Here is a 22,495-nt window from a genome sequence, read left to right on the forward strand (position 1 = left end):
AAAAAATTTCATTGTTTAAAACTTTCTTATCAATAACATTCCTTTTAAGGATGATACTTATGAGATGTTGATGGGGAAAAAGTGTTGGAATACTTAAGATTTGTGTGGGTTCAATTTTCCTAACCAGATGGAGCTGAGACTATGAGTCCTGAGCTGATAAAATCAACAAACCTTGGGGTTTGGGAGACTGCTTTGTTTATTTGTGAAAGTCAGTGGTCGCTACTATTCCCTTTTGCTGAGAAGAACACTTCAGGCTGAAATTAACAAAGGAATATCCTGGGTTATTTGAATAGAGGTACAGGTAGGCTAGAGTAGAATGGAGTATTGGTTTGGGCTTCCCTGGTGGCTCAGGTGGTAAAGAATCCAACTCCGGTGCAGGAGACCTGGGTTTGATCCCTGAGTTGGGAAGATCCAGAGAAGATCCCTGGACAAGGGAATGGCAACCCACTCCAGTATTCTTGCCTGGGAAATCCCATGGACAGAAGAGCCTGGTGGGCTACAGTCCACAGGGTCATAAAGAGTCGGACACCAAAGTTTGGGACCAAAAGAAGTTTGGGAACGTTTAGGTGATACCCAAAAGAAGTTAGGTTAGAAGCGTCACCTTCCCTAATAGAAACCTTCTGATCTTACCTGTTGATTTTCTCAGCGGTCTTTATAAGGCTCCTGAATTTCAGGTGTTGCTCAGTTGACTCCTGCTGGCCCACGAAGCTGCAGGCTGCAGCAGCTTCTCTGGAGGCCTGGCAAAGAGGGCCTGAATCAAGGTCTCTGGAAGCAGCCGCCCTTAAACCTCTTCCTTTGAGGCGTTGTCTGCCGTTGACTCTTGTCATTTTCCAGGATGTCTCAGCTGCCATCAAGATCCAGACAGATTTGGTTTTCCCATAGCCTGGGAAAGTGCTTCTTCAGATGAAAATGAACTTTGGGAAGCAAAGGAAAGTGGGTTTATTTCAGAGTCAGGTATGAGCTTTATGACTGGTTGAATTGACCCAACTCTCTTAGTTCCAAGTGGCCAGTGAGGCTAGGGGTGCTCAGCGGCTGTTTATACCTGATGCTCCTGAGTGGGAGGCAGAAGCCAGTTTTGGACACCTGGAATTTTTTCCCTTCATCAAAGAAGCTAGTCTTTAGACTCTCCTGCTCCAGGGTCAGTGTGTAAGCCCTTGGCCTTGGTTTTGTCTGTGGGGCTGGAGCGTGTGCTCTCCTCTCTGTGCCTGACTTGTAGCTCTGAATCTCCCATGTTTCAGGGATTTGAGGAGTGAGTTGATGACTGGACTAGGGCTTTTTACCGGAGAGTCTTCTGGGCTGTAAAGAGAGGGAAAAAAAACCTTCCCGGTCTCCATTTCTCTAGAAACTGATGTCTTCCTCTGCACCTCGTGTCAGCCTCCATTCTGCTAAGGGCATCGAGGCACTAGCTGTGGGCCCGTTCCCGTGGATCTGGGGGTGCTCGTCCTGCTTGGCCTGCGCGTCACTCTGGTTTATAGTGTTTACTCACACTCGCAGGGTACGCACATCCTCTGCTGGCTCCCTGACCTTGGGCAGGTCACTTGCCCTCTAGCTGCAGTTTCCTCATCTCCCACAGGGTTATTACGGGGAAATTAGATGATGCCCTGTGTGAAGTGATGAGCAGGACGCCAGGCCCCCGGCAAGTGCCCACCTGCACTGTGGTCACCGTCCCTGTCATGGCTGCTTGCTGCTTAGTGTTCGGGTCCACAGTCCCTTACTTGCTGTTCTCAAATCTAGAGACTCTGAAAACTGATTTTTTTTCACTACTCATTTGGCAGCAAGACCTGACCTGAATTGACAGGTGATGCATAGATTGACATACCCCTCTGAAGGTGCCTGCCAGGGCTGTGGAACTGCCCACGTGCATGACTCGCGCCACACACCCCCCCCCAACTTCCCTGGGGTGTGTGTGGTGTGTAAGGAGGCCCTCCACAGCTTGCAGGAGGAGTAACTTGCGTTGGGGCAGGCCCGTACCCTGCCTGGGGACACTGGCATGGTCTGGCGGGAGTGGCGGAGTCAGGGCAGGGGCAGTAAGGACACAGGGACCCGTGGATCTGGGTCTGGATGAGAGGGATCACGATTCAGAGAAGATGGTGGGAGTGAGGCGTGATTCTCAGAGAAAGGTGGGCTGTTTTCCTTGCTGATGTGGCTGTAAGTTTCTCAGCAGCCCCTGTAGTTTTTGGGGAGGAGACTGTAAGTGTGTACTGTGGTGGGGGGTCCCCTGAAGGAAGACTTTCTCTGCACTGTGGTACATTGTAACCACACTTCTCAGCCTGGGAGCTGGCGCGGGGCAGGATTTTGCCAAAGGATCCAAGTTTGGCAAGCAACTAAGATGAAAAGGCCGGGATGGACTGAAGCTGGCTAAGAAGGGCTTGAAGCATTTGATGCCAATTAGATAGTTTTGGGAAGAGAGTGCGTCTCCCTGACCAAGGGATGAACCATTTTCCAGAAAATAGAAAGCTGCCCCAGGCGGGACAGACTCTCCATGCCATCCAGGTCTTTCCCAGATCTGATCCCGGGTGGACAGTGTCCCAGCAGCTGGCTTCTGATCCTGGTTTGCAAGAGGCTCTGGAGCTGGTGGCCAGGTCGTAAGGGTCTCAGAGCAGGACATGTGGCTGGCTCGTGCCCTGCTCAGCATTTACCAGCACTTTGTGTTCACCTGTGTTTCTCTGATAGGATTTGGAGCCCATGTGGAGAAGGTCTCAGAAATCAGCTCCTTAGGGTTCCGGTCTCCTTCTCCCGGGGTCTGGTTTATTGAGCGCATGCCAGGTGTCAGCCGCCTTGTTGAGGGACAGTGGCGACAAGCACCCTCCGTAACTGCCTCCCGAGCTCTTGTCTCGAGAAGACTCTCACAGGAGAACGGGCAGTTATGCTGTGGTGGGCCGGAGCGGGCGGTCAGGGAGGGCGGCCAGGAGAAGGCGGTGTGTAAACTGCGCCCTGCAGCCGGAGCTGGCCTTAGCCCGGCGGTGTGCGGAGGCGGCAGTGCTCCTGGCGGACGGCCTCCCCGCGGAGACACAGGTGGCCTGAGGAGCCTGGCCTGAGGCGTGGGGGCCACGGGAGGCTCTTGAGCTGCCCTCAGAAGCAGGGATGTCCCGTGCAGTTTTCTGCGCCTGCCATAATGAAGCCCCAAACAACGGATCCCCTCTGGAGCCTGGAAGTTGGAAGTCAAGGTGTCGCAAGGGCCCTACTTTCTCTGAAGGTTCTAGGCGAGGACCTTCCTCTCCTCCTCCAGCTTCTGGCGTCCGCTGGCTTTTTTGGCATTTCTCGGCTTGGAGTCAGGAGCCCTCCAGTCATCTCTCCGCCGTCTCTCCGCGTCTTCACATAAGATCTCTCTGCTGCGTCCACGTTCCCCCTTTCACAAGGACACCAGTCCCACTGGAGCAACGTCCCCCTTCAGGCCCTTATTTTAGTGATTTCCTCTGTAAAGACCCTATTTCCGAATAAGATCACATTCTGAGGTCGTGGGGTCGGGACTTCAGTATGTCTTTGCGGGGTGGGGCACACTTTACCGCCTAAACCGCCGTCTTACCAAGTCGCCCGTGTCTTCTCCCGCAGAACCGGGCGGTAGGTCGGCCCAAGGGGAAGCTGGGCCCGGCCTCCGCGGTGAAGTTGGCCGCCAACCGGACCACGGCGGGAGCTCGCCGGCGCCGGACGCGATGCCGCAAGTGCGAGGCCTGCCTGCGGACGGAGTGCGGCGAGTGCCACTTCTGCAAGGACATGAAGAAGTTTGGGGGCCCCGGGCGGATGAAGCAGAGCTGCATCATGAGGCAGTGCATCGCGGTGAGTGCGCCCCGGGCCGCGCTTCTCCCCCGACCCCACCTCGCCGAAGGGCAGCCCTTCCTTCCTCCGGACTGGCACGGTGGAATCCAGGCCCCACCTCCTCCGCGTGGGGCTGGTCTCTGCAGTCCCTCCGCTGAAAGATAGTGTGGCCACAGCAGAAATCCCGGAGGGGTGCTCCCTCCTGGAAAGAGAGGGGGGCCCTAGTGCTGTTTCCAGATTGCTGGCTGCAGGGCTCCGGGACGGTTCTACAATGCGCTGCGGCTCCTTTTTTTTCATAGTCCGATGGTCTTATAATCCTTCCTTCCCTCGATGACCCAGTACTTTGAAGTCTCAGCCATTAAAGATGTCGGGGCAGCCTGTCCTGTCTTTGACCCCGTTGCCAACATTTATGGTCCAGTTCATGATGGTTGTGGGCCCTCCCTTCCTTCCTGTCCTGCCTTCAAAGTCAGAGGTCTGGGTGGAAGGTCAGTGCCCCTCCTGAGGGGGCCGTCCCAGAGAAAGAGGACTGATTTATGGGGTCCAGGAGTGGGCTGCTGGAGAGCCTGTCCAGCCCCTCCAGACCTGGCCTCCTGCTTTGCCCCTGGACAGGGCGGTGGGCACTGACTCTGGCCATTCGGCGGAGTCTCAGCTCTGCCCTGCATCTGCCCTGCACACACTGACGCACTCTGCCTTCCTTAGGGCACTGTGCCTCCAGCCCCAGGGAGGGAGTGGAGATCTCCCTGCTCCCCGGGGACAGCAGGCTCAGCGGGAGGATCAAGGCCTCCGGCCCAGGTGAGCCCATTGCAGGCCCAGCCTGGCATCGAGGGAGCCTTCCTCCTGTGTCCCTGCTTCTTCAAGCCTGGGGCACCTTCCTCTTCTCCCTCCTACATGTACTGCTTGTATTTTCTGTCTCTGTTTTTAATTGTGGTCAAGAACTTCTGTGACCATTTTTAAATGTACATGTCAGTGATATTACCAGTGTGCTTTTTTTTTTTTTTTAATGCAAACTGATCTGTGCAACTTTTTTATCTTGTCAAATGGAAACTCTATATCCATTGAACAGCACCTCCCTCCACCCCCCACCCCAGCCCCTGGCAACCACCTTTCTACTTTCTGTTTCTAATTGTGACTACTTCTTAGATCTCTTAGAAGTTGAATAAGGCAGGGTCTGTCTGTTTCACTTAGCATTAATGTTCTTGAGGCTCATCCTTGCCAGGGTTTTCTTCTTTGTAAAGGATGACTGATATTCCACTGTATGGATATGCTGCATTTTCTCTTTCTGTTCATGTGTTGATGGGCATTTAAGTTGCCCCCACCTCTTGGCTATTGTGAATAATGCTGCAGTGAACATGAGCATGTCAGTATCCCTTTGAGATCCTGCTTTGAATTCCTTTGGATATATACTCAGAAGTACCATTGTTGGATCGTCAGTTCTGTTTTTAAGTGTGTGAGGAATCTCCATACTGTTTCCCACAGCAGTTACTCCGTTTCACCTGCCCACCAGTAGTGCACAAGGGTTCCAGTTTCTCCATTTCCTTCTTATTTTCCACAACACTTGCTGTCTCCTTTTTTATGATAGTGGGCATTCCTAGTGGGTGTGAGGTGCTACTTCATTGTGGTTTTGATTCACATTTATCTGGTGATTCCTGATGTCAAGCATGCTGTCATGTGATTGGTGGTCATTTGTAGACCTTCTTTGTAAAATATCTGTTGAAGTCCATTGCCTATTTTGAAATTGGATTGTATTTCTTTTTTTTTTTTTTTAAACTTTACAATATTGTATTGGTTCTGCCATATATCGAAATGAATCCGCCACAGTGGATTGTATTTCTGTCCTTGAGTTGTAGGAGTTCTTCACATAGTCTGGATATTAACCCCTGATCAGATACATGGTTTGTAAATATTTTCTCCCATTCTGTAGGTTACCTTTTCCCTCTGTTGACTGTCTTTTTCTTTTCTGTGCAGGAGTTTTAAAGTTTCATGGCTTGTGTTTTTATGACCTGTACCCAGACCATTGGAATGGATTTCAGGGAATTTGAACGCTCCCCTGAAATTAAATACAGATTGTTATCTGTGTGCATGAGTGTGTGTGCATTTTTCTGGAGTGAGGGTCCATGACCTGCTGCATTCTGCACGATTTAAGAGAGGTTGTCCGTAGGGACTCTGGGTTTAGAGAACGGTGTCACCTAAAACCTGGCCCATCAGCGGTGTCCCGGGACAGTCTCTTCCTCTTTGGCTGTGCTTTCTCTTTCACCCCTGCCTTCCCTCCAGGGAACCAGGCCCAGTCATAGGAACCTGTCCCTGCCGTCACCTCTTCTTTGTAGCCCTGCTGTCTGCTCTGGTGCCTGGTTGTAGGAAATCTCGCCTCTGTGTGTCTCCAGTCTGACGTTTCTGGGGCTGATGGCAATGCAGCCTCAGCCCAGCCCTCTGCCCTCCTCTTCCTCTGGCCTTCCCCACCTGTTGGGGCATTCTTGCCATGTTTTATCCGCTTGTGACCCAGGCAGACCGTCCGCCCCCTCCTGCTTCTCCAGGCCTGTTTCCCTGAAGTGTGGTTCTGCCTCTTCCTGTTGGCAGCTTTCCCTTGCACCCTCTCCCAAGGACACGTTCCCCACTGACTTGACCCTTTCCCGCCGCCAGCACCCTCTCCCTCAAGCCTGGGCCGGGGCTTCCGCTCCTGTGTCTCTGCATTCGCTTGGCCTCTGAGTCTGCCCCTCCTCACCTGAACCAACGAGCACTCCTTTGTCTTCAGTGTTCCATTCACTTGAACGGAAACGTGTCATGTTATAGACTTTTACTAGTTATCAGTGGAGTGTATATCCTAGCTTATTTGAAGCTGTTCTAACTCAGTTTACTAAAAACTGATCGTGTTTCCTCTGGATTCTGAGTACTGGGAGGCGGGCGTGTATAAGGAGGAGAGAGTGAGAGCCTGCCCACAGGGGTTTACAGTCTAGGACTACATCGGCTGTCAAACTTTGTGGTCTCTGGATACCCTCTTAAAAATTATGAGAACCCCCAAAGAGCTTTTGTTTATGTGGGCTATTTATTTAGTAACATTACTGTAATAAAATTTTTTTAATGTTTTGAATTCTAAATTTAAAAATGACAAGAAACCCACACTGTATGTTAGCATAAACAACATTTTTATGAGAAATAACATCTTCCAAAGCAAAAGGGATGAGTAGGAAAAATAGCATTGTTATGTTTTTGTAAATCTATTTTATGCCTGGTTCATTAGAAAAGACCTGGGTTTTCGCATATGCTCCTGTATTTATTCTCTTGCGGTAATGCTTTAGAAGAACTCTGAGGAAAATTTGGGCTCGTAGATACGTAGTTGGAAAAGGGAGTAGTCTTTTACTGTAGTGTTTTCAGGGAATTGTGAATATTCTGATCCACCACCAGAACGGGACAGGTGGTGAGTGCTCAGGGGTTAGTTGCAGTGTGGAATCTGAAACTGTATCAACACACTTTTCATAGTGTTACATTAAAATTCATTAGTCTTTCTTGCCCCTCATGTATTCCTGCATAATATTGTAACATCAGACACTGGACATTTGGAAAATACTGGCTCACCTTAGTTTTTACAGATTTTCCAAGTAGGGGCAAATAGTGTTATACAATGTTAGAAAAATAATAAATGAACACATTTGTTAATACCACCACTAGTGTCCTCAGGAATGTCTTTAAGTATTGGGAAGTTGTCTATTTTATGATGGTTAATGTAAGTTTTCCAAAATTCTGATTTTTGTTTGAAAATTTGTATTTCATCATCTGCAACAAATGTCTTCATTTATTTTTCTGTGACAGGCTCACTTATTTTCATCCTTGAAAAAATGTGCCATTACCACCCCCCTTTTTTTTAAATCAGTCTTCTTTCCAAAAAAACTGATGTTCTGTGGAGAAAGTGGCGAGTTCAGCTCACAGCTTGGTCACAAGTGCTTTTCCTTTAGATAACCGTCATTCTTTGGTGTTCAGCTAAAATAGTTAATGGCTGTTTCCTATTTTGTCATGCAGAATCTGAAAAGGATGTGACCTCAGAGGTCAGACTTTTAATGAAATTACGATGTCCTTAAATGAAACTGGCCATTTCTTTAAGGAACGTATAACCAGGAACGGTCCAGTGACTGCCCGGGCATATTGGAGCCTGACACCAGTGGTTTCACCCGCACAGTGAAAAAAGCAGATGGCGTCTTGGTGGTATTCTGAAGATAGTTTGACCTCCCTTTAAAGTCCTGAGGACCCAGAATCCTCAGTCCGTGCTTTGATGGCTGCTGGAGAGATACAGCCTCAGCCCCAACACATCCAGGCTTGGTTTGTGCCCCACCTCCCACTGCAGGTCTTGTCTCAAGTGTGAGGCGGTCCCTGACCTGTGTTTCAGGTCAGCCCTCCTTTCCCTCATCTCTCCCCTGGCCTGGCCCTCCTTGCTTTATTCTCCATTTCCTTTGTCACCATCTAACAGACTCTTCTTCATTTTGTCTGCTTCTCTCTACTAAAATGTAAGCTCAGAATGGCAGAGACTTCTATCTGCCTGGTTCAGTGCTGGAACAGTACCTGGCGTGTGGAGGTAGTACATGGATAAGGATTTGAATGAATGAATGAACGGTGGGCAGCCCTGCGCTGGTTCTCCCAGGGCTCCTGGAAGGCCCGAGGGGAGCTCATTGCCTTTGATCTGTTCCCCAGGGGGTCCTGGCCATGCTGACTTCCCTTGTGTTCTCCCCACCCTGCAGCCAGTGCTGCCTCACACCGCTGTGTGCCTGGTGTGTGGCGAGGCAGGAAAAGAGGACACAGTGGAAGAGGAAGAAGGCAAATTTAACCTCATGCTCATGGAATGCTCCATCTGCAATGAAATCATCCACCCTGGATGCCTTAAGGTGAGCAGGCTTGGGGGCATCGGGCTGCACTGCTCAACACCTGACCCTGGCTCTCTCTGTGGTGCTGACACTGCTCCACTGGGGGTGGTTGGGGTGGAGGGGAGTAAGTTCCTTCCCTGGAAAACCTGGGAGTCTGGGGGATTCTGTGCATCCGAGGATGAGCTGAGAGCAGAAGGGCCTGGACTAGCTCAGACCTTGCACACACCCATGTCTGCACACACGCATGCATGCACATGCACACACTCCACCTGCCAGGACCTCAGACCCACAGAGTTCCCGGAGTCTTGGACCTGGGCCAGAGAGACTGGGTAGTTGGGTTGCCTTTGGGTCTTCTGGGAAAGTAAGGCCTGGGCCAGGAGAGCGCGGGTCGTGTAACAACAGGTGGTTGCATTCCTGTCCTTTGTGCCAGGAACCTGTTCCCTCAGTGTGCCCAGGACAGGCCTGCCTTCAACCTGGGGACTGTCATGCTGGGCCTGCCCTTCTTAGGCAGCCGGTTCCACCTTTGAAAGGAATCAACTGCTCTGGGCTGGCACATACCTCACACTTCTGTCTCAAGTGAATGTCGTCATACCTGGCACCTCCCGCCAGCCCAGGTGTATCTCTGTTTAGAGAGATGAGGGTGGGTCCACCAGTGGGCCCGCCTCAAAGGGTGCTTCGACTCTGTCCCCTTTCCCTCAGTGACGTTAGCGGAGGTTTGTTTTGACACTTATCCCCTTTTCCCCAACATACCCACCTCCCACTCTGAAAAGGGTGCCTCGACTTGCCCCCAGCCCCTGGTCACTTCTCTGTCTCTTGGATCTGAATCTCCAGGAGAACCGGGAGAGCACATTTGACTGGCTGATACCAAGCACCCAGTATGGTGCAATGAGATGAGTGAACAGTTTGTGGGTCCTTGCTGGGTGCCAGGCCCTGAGCTAATTGCTTTCACTAGGTTACCTCATTAAATTCTTACATAACTCCAGGGAAACAGGCACATTCCATTTATGGCTGAGGGTACTTGTCCACGGAAATGAAGCGATTTGCCCAGGATCATGGAGCTAGAAGAGGCACAATCAGGATTTGAATCCTGACCTGAATCCAGAGCCACCGTCTTTACTACTCTTGTTTTTTCTTGGTCAAAGGTGGTATGGAAATAGCATTTGGGAGGGGGGTGTCAATGCCTGGGGCAGAGCTGGCCTTGTTCCCCACCTCTTTGCTTGCTGACTGGTGTGTGTCCCTCCCAGATTAAGGAGTCAGAGGGCGTGGTCAACGATGAGCTTCCAAACTGCTGGGAGTGTCCCAAGTGTAACCACGCCGGCAAGACCGGGAAAGTGAGTGCCGGGCTCCAAGTCCCAGGGGTCAGCCCGGGAGGGGTAGACCTTGGCCTTGCCAGACCCAGCTTGTCCCCGCCACGGCGACGTCGGCTGGGAGGGGCTACTGCGGACTCTGGGGCAGGGGCAAGTCCAAAGATATACAGTTGGTGTGTTCCTTCTCTGTTTTTGGCCTACAAGCAAAAGCGTGGCCCTGGCTTTAAGTACGCCTCCAACCTGCCTGGCTCCCTGCTCAAGGAGCAGAAGATGAACCGGGACAACAAGGAAGGGCAGGAGCCTGCCAAGCGGAGGAGTGAGTGTGAGGAGGCGCCCCGGCGCAGGTCCGACGAGCACCCCAAGAAGGTGCCCCCCGACGGCATCCTGCGCCGAAAGTCGGACGACGTGCACCTGAGGCGGAAGCGGAAATACGAGAAGCCCCAGGAGCTGAGTGGACGCAAGCGAGTACGCTTAGGGGCAGGGGGCAGGGGGCGGGCAGCGAGGGGTGGCCTGGCTGGTCCCGGATGCAGGGGCGCCCGGGCGGGGGTGGGGACGGGCAGCGGGCCGCCCCAGCAAGTCACATAAGTCCTGAGAGCCCAGCCCAAGAGAAAAGGAGGGGAAAACCAGCGAGTCACTCCTCTTCCCACCCCTTTAGGCCTCGACGCTTCAAACGTCCCCCGGTTCCTCCTCTCACCTCTCGCCGAGGCCCCCTCTAGGCAGCAGCCTCAGCCCCTGGTGGAGATCCAGTCTCACTTACTTCCAGCAGCAGGTGCTCCCACGTCGCCCCGCCGCCCCACCCCAGGCCCCCCGGGACCCCGAGTCCCTGGCACCCGCGCCCCCCACGCCCCACTCCCACCCCGCCCCCGCCCCACTGGTCCTCGAACCCACTGCCGCAGACGCTCCCAGACACCGTTTCACCGTAACTTCCCAGGCCCCAGCCCCGGGTCGCCGGCTCATGGTTCCGGCGTGGGGCCTGGGAAGCTGAAGCTGCCGCAGGGAAGCCCTGTGGATCTGGGGAACCTCGGAGGATCCTGGCGGCCCTGCTCCACCCACCGGCCCTTCCAGCATCAGCCACGAGGTGGCGCCCGGTTGTCTTCTCCCAGCTTAGCCATTAAGGCTCGGCAGGGAAATCCAGCAGACCCTGCCTCCAGGCCTGGCTCCCAGAGCCAAGTCCGACCTGAATGGGCGACTGCGGATCCCTGGGTCTGTCCAGGGGTGGGAGGTCAAGTGGGTGGGGATAGTTCCATCAGCCCCCGCCACTTCCAGATTTTCCTTAAAGCCAGCAGGCAGGGCCCACCCAGAGCGGAGGAGACGGGGGTTTGTTGGGAAGGTGACCCCCCAGCCTCTGCTCTGTAGAGACTGTGGATTCTTGGTGGGGCTGCGTGTGGAGGGGACCAAATCCCGCGACCCCTGGGAGCAAGCTTTGCATCTTTTCTTTCCCATGACAGCTAAAACCTGGCAAAGAAGATAAGCTTTTCAGGAAAAAGGTACCATCTCCCACCCACCCCCTGCCCCGTTGTCCCAGAACCTCTCTTGGGGCAGTAGTCTTGGGCTGGAGGGTAGGAGGCCCTGGGTGGGCGCAGCCCCGGGCCTGGGAACTTACTCCCGTGCTCCCCTTCCTCAGCGACGGTCCTGGAAGAACGCCGAGGACCGGATAACTCTGGCCAACAAGCCTCTCCGGCGGTTCAAGCAGGAACCAGAGGACGACCTACCCGAGGCGCCCCCTAAGACCAGGGAGAGCGACCACTCGCGCTCCAGCTCCCCTACTGCCGGGCCAAGCACAGAGGGCGCGGAGGGGCCCGAGGAGAAGAAGAAGGTGAAGATGCGCCGGAAGCGGCGGCTCCCCAACAAGGAGCTGAGCAAGGAGCTGAGCAAGGAGCTGAACCAGGAGATCCAGAAGACGGAGAGCAGCCTGGCCCAGGAGAATCACCAGCCCATCAAGTCGGAGCCTGAGAGCGAGAACGAGGAGCCCAAGCGGCCCCTGGGCCTCTGCGAGCGCCCCCACCGCTTCAGCAAGGGGCTCAACGGCACCCCCCGGGAGCTGCGGCACCAGCTTGGGCCCGGCCTGCGCAGCCCGCCCCGAGTCATCTCCCGGCCCCCTCCCTCCGTGTCCCCGCCCAAGTGCATCCAGATGGAGCGACATGTGATCCGGCCGCCCCCCATCAGCCCCCCGCCCGACTCGCTGCCCTTGGATGACGGGGCAGCCCATGTCATGCACAGGGAGGTGTGGATGGCCGTCTTCAGCTACCTCAGCCACCAAGACTTGTGTGTCTGCATGCGGGTCTGCAAGACCTGGAACCGCTGGTGAGGGGCTGAGCTCAGACAGGGAGGCACCAGGGGGCCAGGCTGCTGCTAGACCCGGGTGGGCTGGGGCATCCCCACGGGGAGTCACTTATCATGCTCTCGCCTTCTAAGTCAGTCCAGCTTCAGTATCCTCAGAGAGTTCCAGAGTCCCGTCAGTGTGGTCTTGTTGAAAGAGGTGAACCCTATTTGCTTTCCTAGCTTAACTCCTTGGGAGGTGAACTAAGAACCAAGTGTGAACTAAGAACCAAGTGGTATTCTTGTTCTTTAAGAGTTAGCTCAGGTGAGACTTGCCTGGCAGTCTTGTGGTTGGGAATCCGTGTTTCCACTGCTGGGAGCATAGGAATCCCTGGCCAGGAAGTTAAGATCCCATATACCAAGCAGTAGGGCACCCAAAAAAAAAAAAAATAGGAGCCCAGGTTAAGGGCACCTTGCCAGTTCCTGGTATTCCTGCTTTGAGAGTCCCCAGCTTTCTGACCTTGGTCAAGTTAATGTACTTTCATCTGTGAACAGGCATGCTGCAGGGTTGTTTTGAGATTTGATCTGTGGAAGGTGTCATAAAGCCCCCAGTAAATACATTAGAGGTGTTGGTACTTTCCATAGGGGGTGGGGGGAAGGGCTGTGACCCCAGAGCAGCCTGAAGACAGAAACTAAACAGAAGAGTCCAGAGGGCAAAGTTAAGGAGCCTCTCCTTGGGCTCGGTAGGTGGGGGACTGACCACAGCCATGCAGGAGGCTCCCCCAGTGAGCTCCCAACTCTGATGTTGCCCCTTCTGCTGGGCCTGGCCCCCAGGTGCTGCGATAAGCGGTTATGGACCCGCATCGATTTGAACCACTGCAAGTCCATCACGCCCCTGATGCTAAGCGGCATCATCCGGCGACAGCCTGTCTCCCTAGACCTCAGCTGGACCAATATCTCCAAGAAACAGCTGAGCTGGCTCATCAACCGGTTGCCTGGTGAGCACTGGACCAGGGACCCCCCAGAGTGCAGTATTGGGGGCTGGGGGCGTGTCACCTGACCTGTGGCCCCCTCTCTGTCCCCCCAGGGCTCCGAGACTTGGTGCTGTCCGGCTGCTCGTGGATCGCAGTCTCTGCCCTCTGTAGCTCCAGCTGTCCACTGCTCCGGACCCTGGATGTCCAGTGGGTAGAAGGGCTGAAGGACGCCCAGATGCGGGACCTCCTGTCCCCGCCTACAGACAACAGGCCAGGTGAGGGGCCAGGCCCACGCGGCTCAGGTAAAGGTGGTGTGATCAAGCTGTGCTGATGGATCTGGTTTTCACCACAGACACATCTGGTACTTGTGTCCTCAAGCCTTTTCTGGCCTCGGCCCTTCTGTTCTCAGTCAGCTTTGGGTGCAGAAGGGAGCTGTGAGAGGGCGGCGGCTCCCATCATGCCACTTTGGGAGCTCTGCGTGGGTCTGACTGCTTTGCTGCTCACTTGTTCTTCTGAGCTCTGAGCCTCGGAAGCATCGGGGTCTTTGTGGTTGGGCAGGGCCTCAGGGATTGAGCCCTCTAGAACAGGTTGCAGGGCTCACTGCTCCACACCCACACCTTCAAAGAGGAAACTGCTGACCCAGAGATGCTGTGCTATCTCTGCTTTAATTGGCCAAGCACTGAAGGTGGAATGCAGGCTGTGTTTGTAGATCTTCTGACTTTTAAAGGATTTGCAAATGTAAAACTTGATGTGGAATATGCCAGTCTTTAAATGTTGGAACCAGTCCTGATCTTTTAGGGGAGCTACTCACTGGCTGAATGAAACCCAGGTGTCCCGTATGGCGGGTGGGCCTTGTAGAGTGTCATGTCTGGGTGACACGTTGCCTCTTCTACCCTGCCCTCTCAGGTCAGATGGACAATCGGAGTAAGCTCCGGAACATTGTGGAGCTGCGTCTGGCCGGCCTGGACATCACGGACGCCTCCCTGCGGCTTATCATCCGCCACATGCCCCTGCTCTCCAAGCTCCACCTCAGTTACTGTAACCACGTCACTGACCAGTCCATCAACCTGCTCACTGCTGTGGGCACCACCACCCGGGACTCCTTAACCGAAATCAACCTGTCAGGTCAGTCAGGGGCACCCTCGGGGCTCTGTCCAGGACCCTATGGTTCGGGGGGGGGGGCATTTCACATTTGTAGGGAAATACTAGCTTGCCTCTTGTTATAGGGTCACGTCCTAGGTGCTGTGATGCATCATGGAACAAGACAGACACACGGCCTAGTCTAGCAGGGAAACACATGAAACAATTAAGCATTATTAGATTTTAAATAATTGCTACAAAAAAATAGTGCCAGTAGCAGTGAGTGCACATGAGCACATAGAAGTGGCTCTTGACTCAAAATAAGGGCTAGAAAAGCTTCCCTCGGGCTCAGTGGATGAGCTGGTGCCGGGCAGCAGCCGGTGTGGGAGGGCGCCTGGCAGTGCAGCCAGGCCAGGCAGATGGAGTGCCCGGCTTGATGGCTGCCATTGTTGTTGCTCACGTGTCCCCCTCCTGACTCTGCTCTCAAGGGGCCCGTTGTTGACGAGAAAACCCCACAGTGGAGTGAGTCCTCACTTCACTTACTGATGGGGCTGGAGTTAGTTCCTAAGAGCTTGGGGCATGACCAACAGGGAGGTGGACCAAGGTGACGCCACCCATTCTCAGCCCAGCCAATAATCCTGTACTGGTCTGATGGCTCAGGATGGTCAGGTTAGGTGTGGGAGATTTGGATGAGACCAAAAAAAAAACAAACTTTTTTTTCCCTCCAGAAATTAGCAAGTAATAAATGATACTCTCACCTCATGTAAATTCTATTTTGACACAGTGTAATCTGCTGTTTGGCTTGGTCAGCATTCACATGCTCTTTTGCTGTTTGTCTCTTCAGCCCGTGTTCATTCCTGAGAAACTCCTTCCTGTTGCTAATGCCCCATCCGACTGGGAGCGGGGAGGTTTGGCTCACTTGAGCTAAAGCTGTACCTTGGTGCCTGGGAGGCCCCTTCCGCCTCCTCAGGGAGTTTTGGTGGCGGGTGGCAGTGGGGTGGTGGCCTCCCAAGGAGGCAGTGAACAGAGAGCCACACTGAGGTGAGTTAGCTGTTGGTCTTGAAGTGATGCTGGGCTGCCTCGTGGAGAAGGTCCTGGGAGGCAGCTTGTTCTAAGTGCTTGGTAGTAATGAACTCGTTCCCCTGTTCTGACTGGGTCACTAGGGTATATAGCAGGGATACCGGTTTAAATCCCCCTCCCCTGCAGCGAAGAGGATGTCCATGATACGTGTGTGTGAGTCATCTTTTGCATTTTGTTTTCCGCCACAGTCCAGTCGCCTCTTTTCGTCTCAGAGCCTGCATGCGTGCCTCTCTGTTCAGAGCTGTGACACGCATGAAGGCCCGTCTCCATACCCAGTCCCGTCTCCATACCCAGTCTTTTCTATACTCGGTTCTTTTGAACACGTTTTCTCTTCCTGTAAGTGTAACTAGTTAATGGTAAAATAAGCCTCTGCCACAGAAAGGAAAGCGCTTGACACATTGCCAGGTCCTTCAGTGTGGTCAGATCAGGTCTGGTAGCAAAAGTGAAGCTACTTTGGTGCCTTGCCTCCCCTGCTTCTCACCTGGAGGAACCACCTTCAAATTTTGAGCTCTTGCTGTTTGTTTACCTCCACTTTTCCAAACAGCCTACATTGCTATTTCTTGTTTATTTTTTACTCAGATGCTCTTTTTGTTAACTTGCCTTGTAGAGCATAAGGATTACTGTTCTGAAATTCTCTCCACTGCCGCCTCCCCCACCCCAAAATCTTCCCAGTTTGTGTGGTTAAGTCACTGTTATTTACCGCATTATGGCCATGCATGTGTTGTCTAGTGTTGAGCCAAAGTGTGTATTATGAGTATGTTTCTTTCCTTGCACAATTTTTTTGTTTTCCCTAGAGTTAATAATTGCCTTTTTGTTTGCTCAGTCTCTGAACAGACTCTACAACAGACTCGAGTACTATTCTTTACCCTCATGAACTTATCAGGCCCTTAACCAGTCTTGTAAGAAACCACCCTCCTAGCTTTCTTTCCTCCTGCCCCCACTTGAACTCGACTGCCTCTGCCATCTGCATGTCTGCTTCTTAGGATTTCCTTCATCTCTGTCTTGTGTAGGGGCCCCTCTTTCCTTGGTCCTGTATCTTCTTTCTTGGTTTATCTGTTCATTTGCTGGAGGACATAATCCAGACCTTCTGTGTCTAAAATGGTTTCATTATACCTTCATGTTATAAGGTATAATCAATCTCTCAACTTGGAAAATATGTTCTGTGGTTCTGGAAAATTTCCTTGAGTTAGTTTCCTTCCCTTCTGTTTTCTTTCTTTAATAGTCTTTTGATACTTTTACTTTTTCCCCACCTCTTGTCTTTTTGCTCTGTTCTCTGGTTTTCCCCTTCTCACAGTTCATAGTCAGTTCACCCTTGAACAACTTAGGTGCTAGGGGTGGAGCCCTCTGCAGTAGAAAATCCAAATGTAACTGATGGTTGGCCCTTGGTATTCACACGTCCTCCATAACCTCAGGTTCAACCACTATTGAAACACATGGGCAGATATGTTGACCTGCACAGTTCAAACACGTGTTGTTCAAGGATCAGCTGTAGAGAATTTTTCATTTCAGACACATGAAACTGCTTTATTATGTAGGTCAAAAGTCACATATTGGCAGTTCTCACATGGTTTAGCCTGTATTTTTAACTTGACAGCTACAGTTCTCAGGACTTTTGGGGAGTGGCCTGTTCTTGTTTCTTGGATCCAGATGTCCGTCCTGAGGATACTGGCGGTTGTATTTTCTTCTCCACATAGACCATGCGTTCCTTCAGAAGCAGTCAGTGGGCCTGCCTGGGGCTCCTCTCAGTTCTGTCTTCAGCATGTGGTTTTCTCTTCAGCTGACGGGCTGCTCTTGGGACAGGGTGGGAGCTGATTGACTGTAGATGTCATTGGGCAGTCAGCACGGGTTGTTTCTTTGGGGAAATCCAGACTTGACATCTATCCATCTTTCCTCTTAAGCTGATCAAAGTTGCCCAGGGACACTTTTCTTGACCTCCCAACTGAAGGGTTCAGTCCAGGGTTTGGCAGGAAAGGAGTCTGGGGTCTCAACAGTCAGCAGGTAAATTTCCCTGTAACCCCCATTTTTCAGTGGGCCCTCCTGCCTTCCACAGTGGTGCTGCCTAGTCTAGAGCCTTTCTCTTGCCCAGAGACGAACTCCCCTCTTCTGGGGAGTCTTCCAGCTTTGTACCTCTTCCCCTTACAGGGTTTATACACCATCCTTCTCACTTGACTTTTACAGTAAGATTATGTGGGCAAATATTTGAGAGATTATGAGGTAAGGGGATACCCCTGGAAAATCTGAGGTGTTACTCTTCCAAGTCACCTCTTTGGCAGCATCCTTGTCACTTTGCCATCTGCCTGGCTAGCATGGGAGGCACTCAGCTTTCCATCACCACTTGTTCTAAGTTCATGAGTTCATTGTTCAGGATTGGATTTTGTTGACATTGTCTGAAATGTGTATCCAGGACTGAGCATTTGTGCAAGGATGTTGTGCAGACCTGAGGAGAGTGCTCTTTGATGACTTGTGGGGTGCTGTGACGTGACTTCTTTGTACCACCTCCTAAGCTGGAGGCACTGTGACATATGGAGCTGGCACTGGCCTCATGTGCGTTACTGCAGTTTGTCCTTACTGTTAACACTCAATTCAAGAGCAAATGAAAGTATGCGTACTAGCAATGACAAGCCAAGGTCAGTAATACCACTGAGATGAAGGCATCTCCGGGCTCAGGGTAGGGACTTGGCCTCAGCTGGATGAGAGCTGGCACTGCAGCTCATTGACTGAGGGGTCAGTTCTAAGAAAAGAGTATGACAGACCCTAAGTCCACATTGATAGAAATACTCGGTTGAGGGTTCGGAGTTCCGATTTTGCTCTCTGTGGATGGAATCTCTCCAGCCACTTCTAGTGCATTGGTTTCCTGCATGGGTTTGAGGTAGACATTCCATGGAGGGGACCAAGCATGTGGGCCTTGCAGTAAAGCGCCAGTGTCCAGGGGAGCAGGAGGGTCCTGGGATGGCCTTACAGTGTCCTCACTCCGAAGCATCTCTTCCCTGGGAATGAGCAGGTAAGCACACAAGAGTGTGCAGAGAGAGGTGTTCCTTAGCAGGAGTAAAGGCATGAAAAGCAAGCTGTTTTCGTGTGTCATGTGCTCTTATCTGTAAAACAACATGGACAGGACCTGTTGATGTGAGAATGTATACATGTAAGACTCTTAAATGGGACAAGAGCCTGAGCAATTTCACTCGGAACTTGTGGTGTTTTTCAGGCATGTATGAACGTTTGTAAGTGGCAGAGGAAACCAGGCCCCATCTGAGGAGACTGAACAGGAGAGCTGCTTGGGGGAGGGGGGTGTCCTCAATTCCATGCCTCCTCCATCTCACCTGTGTCCTCTTCCCTCCAGACTGCAATAAGGTGACTGACCAGTGCCTGTCCTTCTTCAAACGCTGTGGGAATATCTGTCACATTGACCTGAGGTACTGCAAGCAAGTTACCAAGGAAGGCTGCGAGCAGTTCATAGCCGAAATGTCTGTTAGTGTCCAGTTCGGGCAAGTGGAAGAAAAACTCCTGCAAAAACTGAGTTAGTCCAAGGACAAGTATGTAAATATGGGGTAGGGGAGGGGAGGGGAGACGCCAGGGGAAGGGGAAAGACTTTACAAAAATTAGGGCCTTTAAATATTTTCAATTTGGAACTTGGAACAACAAACCCCAGACAATTCCCTTTTGCAAGTCTCGCCGAGGGAGAAGCCAGTCCGCCACCGTTTGGGGGATGAGCGAGCCTGGTGCTTTCCTCTGGTCTTTCTGAATCAAAACCGCACTGCTTTCTGGACCATTGCTCAGGAGGCCTTTACCGAGAAGACATTCCTGTTGGAGAGGAGGATGGACTTGGGCGACATTCTCTTACTGAAGCATGAGCTTAAGAAATTTTGTGGGGGGTGGTGGTGTTTTAGTTTCGGACACCTTACTCCTGGCAACTTTGGGGAGTTTTGGTGTCAACATAAAGTGGACCACACACCACATCTGCCGTCTCAACATGTTTGTTTGGTTTTGTTACATCTTACATTATGCAGAACTATTTTTGTACAAATTGTTTAAAAGTTATTTATGCAAGGTTTGAATGCATACCAGTGTTTTTATTGTTTTGAGATTGCCAACTTTCCTGGTTTCCTTAAGGTAGGAGAGAACTTTTCCCTGTACTTCATACAAACACATATACACGTGCCCAGATCTGGCAAAGCAGGCTAAGACCTCTAGTTAAAAGCATGTCTAACTGGAAGTTGAGAGCCTACTTTGTATGTCAAGAAATTGCATAAGCATGATGTGGATATATGTAAATTATAGTCAAAGTGAGAGAGACACTTTGCTAAATTTCCTCTGTATAGAATTCACCTTTTTTTTTCCCCTCAAAATTTTGAAATTCAGACTTCAGCCTTTGCACTCAGGAGGGGTTTGCTCCAGCATGAGCTCTTATATTCTACATAGATCTAATTTATACAGTGAGTCAAGAAATAGAATAAATGACCCACCACAGCCTTTTCTTTTCTTCTCTCCTTTGAAGTGAGCTGAGTTCTCACACTTGAGGTTTAGCCCATGGCTGTTGCCCAGTTGTAAAGTTACGCATCGTAAGTGCCACTGTCGTAAGGTGTTGTTTTCCTAGACCTTCCCTGACGCCGTTTTACCTTTGTTGGATTTGTATAAACAATTGTACAAAAAAACTCACTCTTGGACTTTGAGGGTTTTTGTTCTGGGCGGACTGGAAGTCTGACTGGGAGGTCCAGAGGCTATAGTCTCAACACCAGTGTATGCTATCCTGAAGCCAGACTAGGTATCATTTCTTAGTCACCGGAGAAATGCAGCAGCCCCTTGGTACATGTTTTTCCGTCTTCAGAAAGAGGTCTTGCTGTTCGTGGCTAATAAGGTACGTCCACATGTAAGCATTAGGTATGAACTGCTTTAAGGGGCAGAGTGGCTTACCTGTGTGGTTGCCTCTGACCTCACCTGTATAAGGTAACTTCCACAGCCACTTGGCATTTCCACTGCCAAAGAGGGGGAACAGGGGTCTACTTGCTCAGCTTCCAGTGGAGGCAACTCAAGGAGACCACACCCTGCACTGGTGACATGGGGCTGGGGTGACTGGAAGCCCTTAGCTAGGAGGTAGCTGCCCCAGGTGGGAAGTCAACTTGAGATCACAGAAAGGCAACTAGTCATCTGAAGATAAAGACAGACCAGCTTCCTTCCTCAGTCATCAACAGCACCATCAGACTTGGGTCTCATGGGACCAGCCTTTCCCACTAATAGTCATTTCATACTCACACCACCACCCCCAGTCCTTTTTTTTTTTCTTTCCATGGTGAAATGGTTTTAGGTCCCGTCTAGGTCTCTGCCTCCTATTCATTTAAATCCAGAGATCCTTTCTGACTCAAACTGGAGACATCTGAAGCTGTTCCACCGTGGAATTTAACTCAGGGGATGCATCTGACAGAAGTAAGATTAGTTTAACACATGATGGTTTATTTATAAAAATGTGGCTTACCTTTACAAGCCTGATCACTCATTGTGGAGCACCCATACCAGAGGTCAAGTTGCTGTTTTCTTGGCAGCCTGAGTGCTGCGAACCTCTGAGTAAGAGTGACCCTGATGTCCAGTAAAGGCATCTTCTTTCTTGAGAACTGCTGAAGGGTGACAGTCGTTTCCAGGTAGAATCTCGGCATTAGAAACTGAGCGTTTCCCGGTCACGTTTGTAGTGCGCTGGTCACAGATTACCATCCCCCAGGTGTACCAAACAATCCAGTTAAGATTATATAGTAAGTCCCCTACACACAAACAAGTTCTGTTCTGAGAGCACATTCCTAAGTTCAATTTTTTCTGTAGTCCAACAAAGTTGGCCTAGATACCCAACTAATCCAATCAGATATATTGAACTGTATAGGTTTATAATATTTTGGACACAAATACATAAAAAACACAAACATGTCTCATCTTCTAGTAGACTTTAAGCACAGTACCAGCTACATCACTGCTGCTTTTACGCTTGCTTCCAGACATCCTGGGCTTGAAGTAAACACCGTATTCTCTACAGTATTGTGAGTACACAAAAGCACTTATAGAAGATGCAGCACATGACAATGTACGCCAGGTATGTGAACTCACACGACGACATGGGAACACATGTTCACAACTTGAAGGTGCATTATGTGAAGGTACTTGGTATATCCCAGTACAGACCTATTCCTTACAAAATGAGCTTTAGATGAGGCTGGGCCAAGCTAGATGCTTGCAAACAGCTATTCTGAGCCCAAATACTGTATCTGATGAAGTAATAGAAGGCACATAAACCATACGGAGCAGTTCCTGGGTAAGACCACATCTTAACCCAGGAAAAGGAGAGGCTCCAACCCTCCCTCAAGGTCCTTCCTGCTGACCTTGACAAAGGGAGATACCATGGCCCATCGAACGACATCATCCCGTACCGTGAGGGTAAAGAGATGTCACTTATTCCCTTATGGATCCATATGACAGGTTACCTATTCAGAAGTAGAGACATGGCATGCAACTAGAAAATGCAGGTTCCAGAGAGACATGTTTGCCCTCTGCCAAATAAATTAGTACCTTATAATTCCAACCTATTGGGCTGAAAATGTGTTTGCTTCTTACTAAGCCAAGGTTGTTTGAAAATGCTGCCTATGAAGATCCACCACTAGGAGTTTTTGTTCACTGCTAAAACAAGCACCTGATACTATATATAAGTCCAAGAGAAAACAGTAAATAAGCTGTTTTCAGCTGAGACTATGAGCAAACAAATCACAATTTTCTAATTTAACTTCAGATACACCAATACCTGCTGCCTGGCTTCTATTTAGGTGTGTTTACTATCTCACCTGCTAGCCTGGATTTTAAGACCCCTCCACCAAATTGGTGATTTGTGGGTAATGTTGAATTTCTAGAGTTCATTGTCTGACTAGAAGTATAGATTAAGTGCACCTACAGCTTCAGCAGGGGCTGAGCTTTGGGTCTTCAGGCAAACACAAGAGAAGAGGTTTGGAGAGTATCCACAAGCCTTGGTTTACATGCTTTGACCCTCACTATCAGAAAACATAGAAAGGTAACTGTATTTCATAGCTAGCCAAACTTCCGGCCTTAAGCACAGAGGGGAAGACTATTTACCTCCTTTGCTGTAATTTTCAGGTCTTGTCCATTGACTTCTGGATCCTGAGCACCTGAAGGCATGTCCTACCCACTGCACAGAGTCAAAAGATAA

The 22,495-nt window shown here is 51.0% G+C and overlaps 1 protein-coding gene across 10 annotated transcripts in view; it reads left to right on the forward strand.

Annotated features, from left to right (window-relative positions):
- The window catches only part of KDM2B (lysine demethylase 2B), a 119,111-nt gene extending 99,155 nt beyond the window's left edge, over positions 1-19,956 (forward strand). For 6 of the 10 annotated variants that reach the window (XM_061384759.1, XM_061384757.1, XM_061384758.1 and 3 more), the window contains 12 exons: positions 3,553-3,777; positions 4,456-4,548; positions 8,481-8,624; positions 9,848-9,934; positions 10,115-10,375; positions 10,566-10,679; positions 11,359-11,397; positions 11,535-12,214; positions 13,004-13,167; positions 13,257-13,418; positions 14,050-14,268; positions 18,641-19,956. In XM_061384759.1, coding sequence (XP_061240743.1) covers positions 3,553-3,777; positions 4,456-4,548; positions 8,481-8,624; positions 9,848-9,934; positions 10,115-10,375; positions 10,566-10,679; positions 11,359-11,397; positions 11,535-12,214; positions 13,004-13,167; positions 13,257-13,418; positions 14,050-14,268; positions 18,641-18,822 — 2,370 coding nt within the window. In that variant the 3' untranslated portion in view covers positions 18,823-19,956. The remainder of the gene's footprint in view (positions 1-3,552; positions 3,778-4,455; positions 4,549-8,480; positions 8,625-9,847; positions 9,935-10,114; positions 10,376-10,565; positions 10,680-11,358; positions 11,398-11,534; positions 12,215-13,003; positions 13,168-13,256; positions 13,419-14,049; positions 14,269-18,640) is intronic. The other 4 variants (XM_061384760.1, XM_061384761.1, XM_061384756.1 and 1 more) reach the window with 1 other exon arrangement.
- Positions 19,957-22,495: the final 2,539 nt, after the last annotated feature.

This window comes from Bos javanicus, chromosome 17, assembly GCF_032452875.1.
Source record: "Bos javanicus breed banteng chromosome 17, ARS-OSU_banteng_1.0, whole genome shotgun sequence".
NCBI classification, from domain to species: Eukaryota; Metazoa; Chordata; class Mammalia; order Artiodactyla; family Bovidae; genus Bos; species Bos javanicus.